Consider the following 12,894-nt stretch of genomic DNA (forward strand, 5'->3'; position numbering starts at 1 on the left):
TCAGAGTAGCAGCCGTGTTAGTCTGTATTCGCAAAAAGAAAAGGAGTACTTGTGGCATCTTAAAGACTGACAATTTATTTGAGCATAAGCTTTCGTGAGCTGCAGCTCCCTTCTTTGGATGCATTCAGTGGAAAATACAGTGGGGAGATTTATATACATAGAGAACATGAAACAATGGGTGTTACCATACACACTGTAACGAGAGTGATCACTTAAGGTGAGCTATTACCAGCCGGAGAGTGGGAGGGGGAGGGGGGAAGACCTTTTGTAGTGATAATCAAGTTGTCTGGTATGGTAACACCCATTGTTTCATGTTCTCTATGTATATAAATCTCCCCACTGTATTTTCCACTGAATGCATCCGATGAAGTGAGCTGTAGATCACGAAAGCTTATGCTCAAATAAATTGGTTAGTCTCTAAGGTGCCACAAGTACTCCTTTTCTTTTTAAAGTTTGACAATCGCTGCACTATAGGGATGAGGCATGGTTTCCATGTTTAGTTTTGTCTGATTGTGTTAAATTATTATCCTCCTAGGGTATTGCGTTCAACAGACCAAGATCGCTTCCAAGTGATGTTTTGCTATTTTGAGGATAAAGCTATTCAAAAAGACAAATCTGGTAAGATTACCTCAGCTATATGCTACCTGAGAAAGTAAAATTTGTCTGACTAATATCTTTTAGAACAAAATTAATGGAATTAGGTCAATTTTAAGTGAACCTGCATTACATGGATATGCTTTAAAGTATGAAGTATTTTGAATTGTGCATGTCAGAGATAGTCTTTGACTTTATCAGAAGTGGACTGTACATTTTGGCTTCGTGGCCAGAAAGCCATTGCAAATGAACTCTTTAGATCGCAGCTGACCACTAACTGCTTATTTTTCTTACAACATAGCATGTAGGCAATATCTGCTTGTGCTCTCATTTCTTACTAACGCTTACTCTCTTTGGGGGCAAAACGCTCTATTACATACTTTCTGTTGCGCTAAGCTCCTGTCTCTTAACCTGTAATAAGGCCAGATGTGAAATGGAAAAAAAGTGGTCTAGCTGCTTTGCTCCAGGGTGGGGTTGTTGCACAGTGTGCGCCTGTTTCAGGAGGCGTGTTAGGCTACGTCTACACTACACAGCTTTTAGTGATATGGCTGTGTCACTGCAGCTCTGTCTCTACAGCTGAGCCGCTAAAAGTTGTGCAGCACAGCTGCTGTTCGTTGGGTCTCCTGCCGACAAAAAATGCCCCCCCCATGAGCCGCAGTTGTGTTGTTGGCAGGGTGGTGTTAACACCGACGGAAGACACACATTTTGTCATTCAGTTGCCAGTATAGACACAGCCTTAGAGAATTGCAAGTCACCTTTATGTTCAGAGTAGTCTGGTCATTATTAAAAGTTTTGACTTGAGTCAGTGCAGTGTGTGCATACCCAATGACATAGTCCTAGTAAAAATAGCCGTATGGAGTAGGTATACTCAGTGTTTCAGTCAAATTTCCTATAAATTGTGTCAGCGTAAACTTTAAGCAAATAAAAAATATCCATCAGCTGATACTAGCTGAAAACGGTGAGGGGAAGAGGACTAAATCAGACAGGACAGTCTTCTCCATTAAAATTTCACTGATGAAACAGCATTATGGTCACTTGTCACTATATGCATGAAGAGGTTTGATTGCAATTTATGGAACTACTTTCTGGTTCTCAACATATTTTGGGTAGTCCATTGAATCAAAACCATTGCCAAAGATTTGTATTCAGAGTGAGGTTTTGTAGCAACTCCTGCCCAAGTGCTTTTTTCTGAAACTCCTGAAGTTGATAATTGGTCCCATCACCACTCTTTGTTGTTGGGTTATTAATAGCTCTAACTTAGTATGTAAACGTGATTGCAATTACACTTCCTCCCTAGCCGCCACTGAGAAATGTACATGTTTATCTCTTGTCATTTCATCTGGATTATATAGAACTGCAGCAAGTGTAAGGTAGTAAATATGTAGGAAGAGTCCCTTGAGTATAAATGCCCCCTATTAAACTACAGTATAACCTGTAGAAACCACTCTTACCAAATAGCTAAACTGTTCATGTTTTTATTTGAGATATTCTATTGATAAACAAAGTGACTATTTTGCAGAGCTGTGGCATATAAGAGGAGGAGGATACTGCTAAATGCTATTTTCAACTGGTGGTGGCTTATTTTCAACTTTAAAAAAAAAACTTGCTCTTGCTGGAATGAACATTATTTAGAATTGTAAAGCAGCTTGATTCAGTGTTGGCTGAGTACAAATAAACATGTTTAACTGTTAATGGTGCAGTATTCAAGGAAAATTTAATTCTTGTAACAGAGCACAAAATTTTTCTTGATTCTTCTCCAGGGATGATGCAGTGTGTGATAGCTGTTGCAGATAAGGTGTTTGAAGCTTTCCTTACAATGATGGCTGATAAAGTAAGCTAAGTCGGAAGGAGAACTGCAGTGTAAAGTGTGTGTGTGTGTGTTTGTTTTTTTTGTGAAAGTCTTTTTAAAAACACAGAAGTGTCATGCCTCTCTTTGGAATATCTAGGCTAAAACTAAAGAGAATGAAGAGGAGCTGGAGCGACATGCTCACTTTCTCCTAGTGAATTTTAACCACATTCACAAGAGGATCAGGAGGGTTGCAGACAAATACTTATCTGGTCTTGTAGATAAGTGAGTATAGACATCCCTGCTATATTACCTTTTTCACACTGCCTACTTGGTTATCAAGAAGAAGAATGCATTTGTATAGGGCATTCATTTAGATTTCGTGACTGCCAGTTCTGTCAAACAGTCATTTTGTACATAGCAAAGATGAAAATTTCTGATGATTAAAAAAGGCCTAGAGGGCTACTAAAATGTTATCCTGGTTCTGAAATCCATCCCATTTGAAATCCTTGCTTAGTTACTATTGCAATCCTCTTCCTAGTATCCACACAAGATGATCCACATCGCAGAATGTTAAATAAATGCAAAACTATACTCTGCTTTATCATGCTGTGTGTAATTCAACTAAGCTTTCAGTGCCCTCTGCTGGCCAGTAGTGTGTAGTGCATTTAGTATGTGTGTTTACAGAAAATACTGAAAATCAAGAACAAAACAAAATGTAGGTTAAAATGGTAATCTGCTCTTTAGTTCCCTTTCCTTTCCTCCTTGGCACACATGGGTGATACGGAGCTGAAGTCATGTAGCCTGACGTTATTGCCTTGATTTTCAATGGGAGTTGTTTACCCGATTGCCTCTGTGCCCTTGGAAATCTCCCTTCTGAGTCTGCCTTCAAAGAGAGCTTTTGACAACTCCAATCTGTTGTGAGCCATGATCAACTTAATCCCTTATGTTTGGTATAGGTTTACACATAGAGACATTGCTCTGTGTGTATCTTCTGCGCGTTTTGGTGAAGGCATAATTTTTTTCACCTGTCTATTCAGTGTGAACTTGTTTTGTTTTAGGTTCCCTCATTTACTGTGGAGTGGAACTGTGCTCAAGACCATGTTAGATATCCTCCAGACGCTGTCACTCTCTCTCAGTGCGGTGAGTACTTTATTAACCCTTTTATTGCTGATAGAAAGTGCATGTATATTGACCAAAGTTTTCATAACAGTGGAACAGAGATACCAGATACAACTGAAGGTGCATGTTTGCAAAACATACCTTATGCATCATTCAACAATGAAGTGGCTAAGTGGTGTAGTGTTACCCCCCCCCCCTTTTTTTCTTTGATTTAAATTATTCATTTCACATTGATAATGATTTTGCCTGAAGATCTGCTTATTTGGAGTTTTAAGTTGCTTGATAATATCCAAGAAAAGACACCTTTCATAGTAAAAAGACAAGGAGTACTTGTGGCACCTTAGAGACTAACCAATTTATTTGAGCTTATGCTCAAATAAATTGGTTAGTCTCTAAATTGCCACAAGTACTCCTTTTCTTTTTGCGAATACAGACTAACACGGCTGTTACTCTGAAACCTTTCATAGTAACTTACATTTCTGAAATCACCTTAAATCCAAAGATCATAAATTATGTTACAAACATTATTAATCAGTTAAAACTCAGAATCTCTATGCGAGGTAAGAAGTGTGCAGTTTGATTATTTTAATTTAGGATTAATGCATTATTGTATGTAAAGTGTTTTGAAGAAAGAAAAGTGCTATAGAAGTACTATTTTATTTATTTTCTCATGTTTCGTTTTAAACCATAAGATAGTTTATAGTTATGGTCATGTTGAAAACAAAACCAAAATGCAAGAGTCTGCTTTGTGGGATGGACAGTGTCATTAGCAAACTGACTTAACAAAGCAAAAAGTGTAGCCTGTAATGAACAAGTCAATCAGACATGGGTGAATTGCTTCTTTTTGAGACTTTAACATGCTTTATTTTAGGACATTCACAAGGACCAACCATACTATGACATTCCAGACACCCCATATAGAATCACTGTCCCTGATACATATGAATCAAGAGAGGTAAGTGGTTTCTCTTGATGAGGTGGTCAAAAGCAGTTTAATTGACTTGTCTCAGTCAGCTACTCTGAACAGTCTTGTTTTGAAGGTGCCTTCTAAGGTAAGGCTCATGAGCTGTAATTTAGCTACCAGACATTTTGAAGTTCATTCTGAATTTCCCTGTTTCAGAATTGCACCTTACTAAAGCATAACAGTTCTCTGCCTCCCAGAACACACTTTTTGTAAATAGGCTGCAATATCCTAATGCCATTAAAAGTCTCTTGAGCTGTCTCTGGCTGGTGCCCTTAATGTTGCTTACTATGCCACTAAGCACAATGCTGTTTGTGGATTATTGGCTGGCTGACTGGTGTATCAATGCACTTTTCCTAGAGTATAGTGAAGGACTTTGCTGCCCGGTGTGGGATGATTCTTCAAGAAGCAATGAAATGGGCTCCTTCTGTCACAAAGTCCCACCTTCAGGTAACTAACTTGAATTTGTGAAGAAATAATTTATGATCCTCAGAAATGTACAAAGTTCACCTACCTTGAAATCACCGTATATCATTCGACTAAATGCATTTATACTTATTTTGTAACTTTTTGGCTATTCTGATTCCTTATTTTTCCCTGCCCCCCACAATAATGGAAGCATCACTAAAATCAGTAGCAATTTAATTTTGTTTTTGAAGTAGTCTTCAAACAATATCTTTGCTAAGTTGTTCAAATTAATGTTCAGTACTTCAGCCATTCTGTTCCGCTTTGATTCTATGTTAAGAATGCAGAATGTTGCGCAGGTTTAATTACTCTCTGATTCAGTGTTATGCGAGTGATACATTCTGATTAATGTGCATAAAAATTCATGCATTTTTAAATTCTCAGCAGGTGATCAGAATGCAACATCTTTGCTGCTTTGCTATTAGAGAGAGGTTTTCTCAGACTTTTAATTCTCTTTCAAATACAGTAGAACCTTTGCTAACTTAAAAGACCATGGTAAACTACTGAATTTTGTGACTTAGCAAGTAAGGACTTTATCCTGCTGCTAATACCTTTTGCTGAGTCTTGGTAGCATGGGAGCAGGATAACATCTCTGTTAACCCTGTCCTGGGAGGTGGGGGTTAATCTTTAGTGCAGGTTAGAGTTTCTAGAGTAACCTGCTTTCTGTTACCTCTCTTCCTCCCTCAGCACTGATGTGGCAGTTTCTGGAGAGGCTCAAGAATAGTCTGTAGTACTTCAGATCTACCTGTTACATTTGTATTCCCGCCTGTAAAAGAAGAGTGGACACTAGTTTTTCAATCTTCATTCTAGCAGAGCAAGACAGTTAGTGTTTCCATCTCACTTCATCTTACATGGAGTCTAAAATGCCTCTTTTTGCAGAACATTTGTGCTTGGTTTTCAAAATCACGATCTTTGCTTCAAACTTTAGATCCCTATTAGGTTTGCTTCATCCTCTGTACAAAAGAGAGAAAAATCCCTTTTTATTTTAGGCTTTTAGGATGAGAGTTTCAAAAGGGCCTAATGTCTTAGGAACTCTTAGGAACAAAAGTCCTGCTTTCCTAGTGCTGAGGGAGCAATGTTTAGAAAGGAAAACAAGGAGTCAACCTTATTAAATAGATCTTTTGGTAGTTTAATGTGTGTAATACTTGAAATGAGCTAGCTGTTCTTGAAAATTACAGTGCTCTTCAAAAGAATCTGATTCCTTGTCTCTTAGGAGTACCTAAATAAACATCAGAATTGGGTGTCAGGCTTGTCTCAGCACACCGGGCTGGCTATGGCTACAGAAAGCATTCTCCACTTTGCAGGCTACAACAGACAAAACACCACCCTGGGGGTGAGTATCGGGCATCAACAAAGTAATCCTATATGCTGTAAGTCATGCATATCATAAATAACATACCAGGTGTCCATTCTGGAGCATCCCTTGTTTTGAAATGAAGAGGAATGTGTCTTTTAAGCAGGTTCTTCCTCCTTTGAATGGTTGGGAGGTAAGAGATACTACAAGTTAAACTGTAAATCTTGTGTCTTTAAGCACAAAACTGTATATTCAAGTCTTTGATGTACTTTTAGCAAGGGTTTAGTATTACATATGTCATTTTTAAGTGATAGCGCATTTCTATTTATATAACTATTTGTAGAGTCTGAAAAGGCCCGTGTGCACGTACGTATATGGACTTTGTTACATTACACTACTTCATGTGTACTGTTAAGCTGCATTAGATGTTTATACTCTGACAATATACTTTCTCAAATCAATAGATGAAAGTCTTCCTTTTAATGATCATCTGAGTGACTAAGGCCCTGCACATCAAAATGAAAATAAAACCCTTTCATTGTTAATCAGAAAGGCAGACTGTCTTTTTCCTCATCTCTTGTTTTATTACTTTGGACCTCGGTTCGCTGCTGTAAGCAAAACCATGGTTATTGCACAAGCATGACATCCGAAGTATGTAGTACAAATAGTTGTGACAAGTTTATCTATCTGCCAGTGAACTGAGCAAGCCCTAGGCAGGACTGCAGAAGACTGTTATTAACTGAATGCTGGATTTTCAGTGTTCTTGCTGAGCCTTGTGGATTTTCTGTTGAGACTCAATATCAGGGTGGTGATTTTAAAATAGAAATTAGATGATTCTTGCCTGATTGCACCTAGCTAATCCACACTGATTTGTAATCCATAGGAATTTTGGCCCTTTTGAGAAGGGGAATATAGAGAAGTAATTGTATTTTTGCTTATTTGTTTTGAAATTGCAATACAAGTAGTTCTGAAATTTTGGCTGTATCAAGACTTGTCCTGAGTTTGGGGCATAGATGTGCTACCCTAGGAGATCCCAAACAGAGTAGTGACTCGGAGTCATATTTCTCAGGAGCCCTAATGTTATGCAAAGGGGTAGGGGGATGGTGAGTGCATGACCGTCTATTGTCAGAGGCAGAATGCTCCCTCCTTTGCACCTAGACAGCTCTGCAAGCTGGCACATGAGGAGGGCTCAGCCATGGTTCTGCATGCTCCTTGCCCCTTTCCCCCTCTTTGACGCTATTCATTAGAATAGGAGTCACAGCCTCATGGAGGCTGCTCTTCCCTATACCTAGGGCCCTGCCAAATTCACAGTCCATTTTGGTCAATTTCAGGGTCATAGGGTTTTAAAAATCGTAAATGTCATGATTTTAGCTATTTAAATCTGAAATTTCACAGTGTTGTAATTGTAGGGGTCCTGACCCCAAAAGGAGTGGGGGGGGTGTCACAAGGTTATGGGGGGGGCACGGTATTGCTACCCTTATTGTTCTCAGTTTTTGGTACTGAATGGATGATCTGTTTAAAAGTCCAGACAGTGTATATGGATAACACAATATTTGTATATTAACAGTTGATAACCATTACAACTGTTGTTTATAGGCAACCCAGCTAACTGAAAGACCAGCCTGTGTAAAGAAAGATTACTCCAACTTTATGTCTTCTCTTAACTTGCGCAATCGCTACGCAGGAGAGGTAACTATAGAATTTTTCCTGAACTCATGGAGTTCCCCAGTTGGCCATGTTGCTTTTCTCACTTGTACTTGCTTTCAAATGGAGGATTAAGTAGAATGCAGCTATAATAGCAAAGAGGCATCATCCTGTACATCTAAACAAGGGCTGTAATGAACATTATCTTTTCTAGTTTTAGGGCATAATACACACAGTTCATTGAGGAGATCATTTCACTTCTGGTCTTGTAAAGATTTTTTGATATTTCAGTTGCAAATAAAACCCTTGTTCTTCTTTGTGTTTACTCAGTAATGTTAGCAAAATGTAGTATCAAGAAAATATCACAAGGCCTGCATTGGATCTCCATGCTGAGTTGTGAATACTCCCAGACTCCAGCATGTGCCAAACAGTTTAAAAAAAAAAAAAAGTCAGCCATGTAGAGATTTTTCTCATCACCACTGACCAAAGAAATATGTTTTACAGGTGGCTGGAATGATTCATTTCTCAAATGCTACAGGTCGGGTATCTGACCTGAATAAACTGATGATCAAGCAACTAAATGATGCACTAGAACCAGGCCAGCCTCAAGTCTACACCCAGGCCATGTTTATGTTGACTGCAATGCTAATAAGTAGCAAAGGTAATAAAACAAATGGAACTTTGTTTTGTACTTCTGAGTGCTGATGCTCTTAGCACTAAATTACAATTATAGATGCTTTATACACAAATCCAGTGAGTATAAACTGAAGCAGAATGGTGTTCTATCCAGTAAACTTAATTCAGGGAAAACCTCTTGAAGTCACAGCTAGATGTTATTTGTTTGGAGTTGATTGTCACAAATTGTGCAGACCAATTTCCTGCTGACTTGAAAACTTTTTCCTATTTTCTCTGTTAAAGAAAGCTGTGTGAATGTTTGTTTGTTTGTTTTTTCAGACTGTGACCCTCAGCTCCTGCATCACTTGTGCTGGGGCCCCCTGCGAATGTTCACTGAACATGGCATGGAAACAGCAATTGCTTGCTGGGAGTGGCTACTTGCTGCTAAGAATGGAATAGAAGTACCGGTAGGGAGCTTCAGTCAGTGATTCAGGTTTTTCTTCAAGAAAAAAAGAGAGGAGTGAAATCTCATTTAGAATAAATCCATGCAAAATAGGCATGTTAAAAACAACTGTTGATCTCTTGAGTCAAGATTTCCCAGTGTGCTAATGAGTTGGTGTTATCATGTGGATAATCTCACTCTCTGGCTGTACTGCTGGACGTGGATTTTATTTACACATCGCCTGCTGTACTTTCAGCCAGTTCAATTGAGAAGCTTTATCACTTTCAGAATACATGGATGATTAAGCCATAAGTGCTGGAAATTTTCCCTTATATAGAATTAATTATGGGCTCGAGATATATACCTTCAGGCTCACGTCATATCTGCACACACAAGTCGCACCAGTTTAATTTAATTAGGTTTTTAAACCAATGTAATTAAACTGTTGCAAACCCCAGTATGAACACTCTTATTTTGGTTTCAAAGTATCTGATTTCAGTTTAGCTTAAATAAATCTGGTTTAAACTGAAATAAAAGTGTCTGCTAAATCAGTGCAAAACGGTTGTACAAACTGGTACAACTTTTGTACATACCAGGCCTGAATTTTTCTTTTTCCTGCTTTGCCAGAACACCTCTTCTAAGGAATGAAAGGAATTTGGCTAGCAATGCCATTTAGTTTCTGGCATTAATACCCTGAATGACGAGCTATGTGTGTTAGAACTATTATTGTCCTGTAATGGGCTAAACAGCTGTACTTCCTGAAATGTGACTAAATCTAGCAGTAATGATGTGGTAACTGCTGCGGTGTAGTGGCTGAAACCACTGCATGTCGAAATGGCTACAATGACAGAAAACCAGCACTTTCTCTCAGGTAATTTAGGGAGAAGTTCCCAATATGTGCAGGGAGTTATGCTGAAATGGAGAAGTAGGCTTAGTCACGGTGATGATTAGCCCCAGACCTTTCTGATGAGTTTCAAAGTTTCAGATATGGTGGGGTGTTCAGAACTAGTGTGCTCCATGCTAATATAAAGAAGGAGGTTAGGTCCTGCAAACAAGTTAATGCATTTGGAGCAACAAACACTAATCTTTATTTTCACAGTTCATGCGAGAAATGGCAGGAGCCTGGCAAATGACAGTGGAGCAGAAATTTGGCCTGTTTTCTACTGAGCAGAAAGAAGCAGATCCATTAGCTGCTTCAGAAGAGAGTCAGCCAAGGCCTTGCCCTCCAGAGGTCACACCACATTACATCTGGATAGATGCAAGTACCCCCTTTCTGCATTGTTACACTTAAGATAATGATGGGATGGGAGGATGCAGGCAACAGGCGCCAAGACTGAGCTGCTCTGTGCCTTTGGACTTCTGTTTTTGGACCAGTAGCACTGTTCATGGTTGTAGTACTTTTGTGCCTAGTGTAGGGTGATGTTTTCATGTTTGCAGAGGTGCATAAGAATGGGAGAAATGCAAGGTTCTGGTTTTGTTGAGCTACATGTTCCTTTGTTTTTTTTGTTTCCTCAGTTTCTGGTGCAGAGATTTGAAATAGCCAAGTACTGTAGTTCTGATCAGGTCGAGATCTTCTCCAGCCTGCTACAGCGATCCCTGTCTCTGAATATTGGAGGGGCAAAGAGCAGTTTGAACCGACACGTGGCAGCTATTGGACCCCGCTTCAAGTGAGTGATATTTGTTCTCTTAGAAGGAATGTGGGGTAGGAGGACAAAGAGCTAAATGCTGAGTATAGGAATTGTTCTTCATCTCAAAAGATAAAACTTTCAGAAGTGCCAAGAATGACATAGTAATCTAAGTCCCATTTTCAAAAGTGACTCAAGCACGTAGGAGGCTAAATCCATTAAAAGTCAATGTGACTTAGCGTCTTAAGTCATTCTAGGCACTTCTGAAAGTTTTTTTTTTTTTACCACAAATACCAGTTTTGCATCAGTCTCTGGTGTAATTCATACATCACCCCAGAGATCATCTAGTAGAACCATTGTATCCATTTTTCTGGATTACTAGCTTGAAGACTTTCATGTCCCATTGTTTTCCAGCCATAGTTTCAGGTTGATGGTGAAGGAAATGCAGTTTGCCCAGAGCGTCTGAATGAGAGAGATCTGGCCCCCATCTCTTCAGATAATTCATCCTGCATCAATGCCAGTGAAATACGAAAACCTACCACCACATTCCAATTATGAGAGAATAGAATGATAACGTAATAAAGCACGATCTTTGACTACTGCTGCCTTCATTCCAGCAAAACAAATTGGCAGTCTTTATGTAATATGTATGTCACATGCCTTGGCAAGGAAGTGCGATACTAGGCAAACATTGCAGAGTGAAAATGTTTCATGATTTTGTTTTCTGCTTTTTTAAAAATAAGGATTTTTTCCCCTCTTTTAGTTCAAATTTGCATTGCTCTGAAGTACTCTACAGATAAATATGTAATGTCTGAATTTGGCTCTAACTATCCCTAGACCTGGTAGAAGCAACTCAACTCTGAAGAGAATTGAGTTGCACGCACATACACCAGATTTCTTTCTGTTCAGCCCATGATATGTAGTTTTATTTTACTTTGTGTCCTGACATAGTCCATCTTTTGCTTAAAAAAATCTGTTCGTGTTTGGCTTGGGCAGAGCCATGGTTATTAGTATGGTCCGACATCCACTCCATGTACAGCGGCAGTTAAAAAAGCGAACAGAATGTTGGGAATCATTAAGAAAGGGATAAATAATAAGACTGAAAATATCATATTGCCTCTATATAAATCCATGAGACGCCCACATCTTGAATACAACACGCAGATGTGGTTGCCTAGGGTGACCAGACGTCCCGTTTTTAAAGGGACAGTCCCGTTTTTTGGGACTTTTTCTTATATAGGCGCCTATATTACCCTCTACCCCCTGTCCTGTTTTTTCACAGTTGCTATCTGGTCACCCTATGGTTGCCCCATCTCAAAAAAGATATATTGGAATTGAAAAAGGTTCAGAAAAGGGCAACAAAAATAATAGGGGTATGGAATGGCTGCCATATGAGGAGAGATTAATAAGACTGGGACTTTTCAGCTTGGCAAGGAGATGATTAAGGGGGGATATGAGAGAGGTCTATAAAATCATGATTGGTGTGGAGAAAGTAAATAAGGAACTGTTTTTTACTCCTCCTCATAACACAAGAACTTGGGGTCACCAAATGAAATTAATAGGCAGCATATTTAAAATAAACAAAAGGAAGTATTTTTTCACACAACGCACAGTCACCCTGTGGAACTCCTTGCCAGAGGATGTTGTGCAGGCCAAGACTACAAGAGAGTTAAAAAAGAGCTAGATAAGTTCATGGAGGATAGGTCCATCAATGGCTATTAGCCAGGATGGCCAGGGATGGTGTCCCTAGCCTCTGTTTGCCAGAAGCTGGGAATGGGCAATAAGGAATGGATCACTTTGTGCTTGCCTGTTCTGTTCATTCCCTCTGGGGCACTTGGCATTGGCCACTGTTGGAAGACAGGATACTTGGGCTAGATGGACCTTTGGTCTGACCCAGTATGGCCGTTCTTATGTTCTTAGCAATTTAGAGTGCAAGGGTTCTCTTCACATGCTCTGTATATATTGAACTTTAGGTTGCTGACACTTGGGTTGTTTCTGCTGCATGCTGATGTCGTTCCAAATGCAACCATTCGCAATGTCTTGAGAGAGAAGATTTATTCTACTGCCTTTGATTACTTCAGGTACTGTTTATTTTCTTTTCACCAATTCCCCAAGAAAAGTGTGGGGGGTTTTTTGGATCTTTTTTTTTTTTTTTAAACCTCCAAGAATACTTCACAATAGGAGCTGTTTTTATTCTGGTATTTGACTTAATTCTTTTCTCTGTTTATCTATTAATATAAAAAAGCCACTTCCCATTTCACCTGTGCTTCTATGCTGTTCATTATATATACTCAAGAAGTCAAAAAGGAATTAATGGTTTGATGTGCTTTGTACCCTGTTACTAGG

At 39.1% G+C, this 12,894-nt stretch overlaps 1 protein-coding gene across 5 annotated transcripts in view; it reads left to right on the forward strand.

Moving 5' to 3' along the window:
- Nucleotides 1–12,894, forward strand: part of PI4KA (phosphatidylinositol 4-kinase alpha) — a 96,110-nt gene that overhangs the window by 56,951 nt on the left and 26,265 nt on the right. For all 5 annotated transcript variants that reach the window (XM_048821345.2, XM_048821343.2, XM_048821342.2 and 2 more), the window contains exons 23-35: nt 536–618; nt 2,355–2,425; nt 2,541–2,665; nt 3,442–3,523; nt 4,374–4,457; nt 4,824–4,913; nt 6,142–6,261; nt 7,819–7,911; nt 8,371–8,527; nt 8,821–8,948; nt 10,023–10,181; nt 10,439–10,590; nt 12,522–12,629. In XM_048821345.2, coding sequence (XP_048677302.2) covers nt 536–618; nt 2,355–2,425; nt 2,541–2,665; nt 3,442–3,523; nt 4,374–4,457; nt 4,824–4,913; nt 6,142–6,261; nt 7,819–7,911; nt 8,371–8,527; nt 8,821–8,948; nt 10,023–10,181; nt 10,439–10,590; nt 12,522–12,629 — 1,452 coding nt within the window. The remainder of the gene's footprint in view (nt 1–535; nt 619–2,354; nt 2,426–2,540; nt 2,666–3,441; nt 3,524–4,373; nt 4,458–4,823; nt 4,914–6,141; nt 6,262–7,818; nt 7,912–8,370; nt 8,528–8,820; nt 8,949–10,022; nt 10,182–10,438; nt 10,591–12,521; nt 12,630–12,894) is intronic.

This window comes from Caretta caretta, chromosome 15, assembly GCF_965140235.1.
Source record: "Caretta caretta isolate rCarCar2 chromosome 15, rCarCar1.hap1, whole genome shotgun sequence".
Lineage (NCBI taxonomy): Eukaryota > Metazoa > Chordata > Testudines > Cheloniidae > Caretta > Caretta caretta.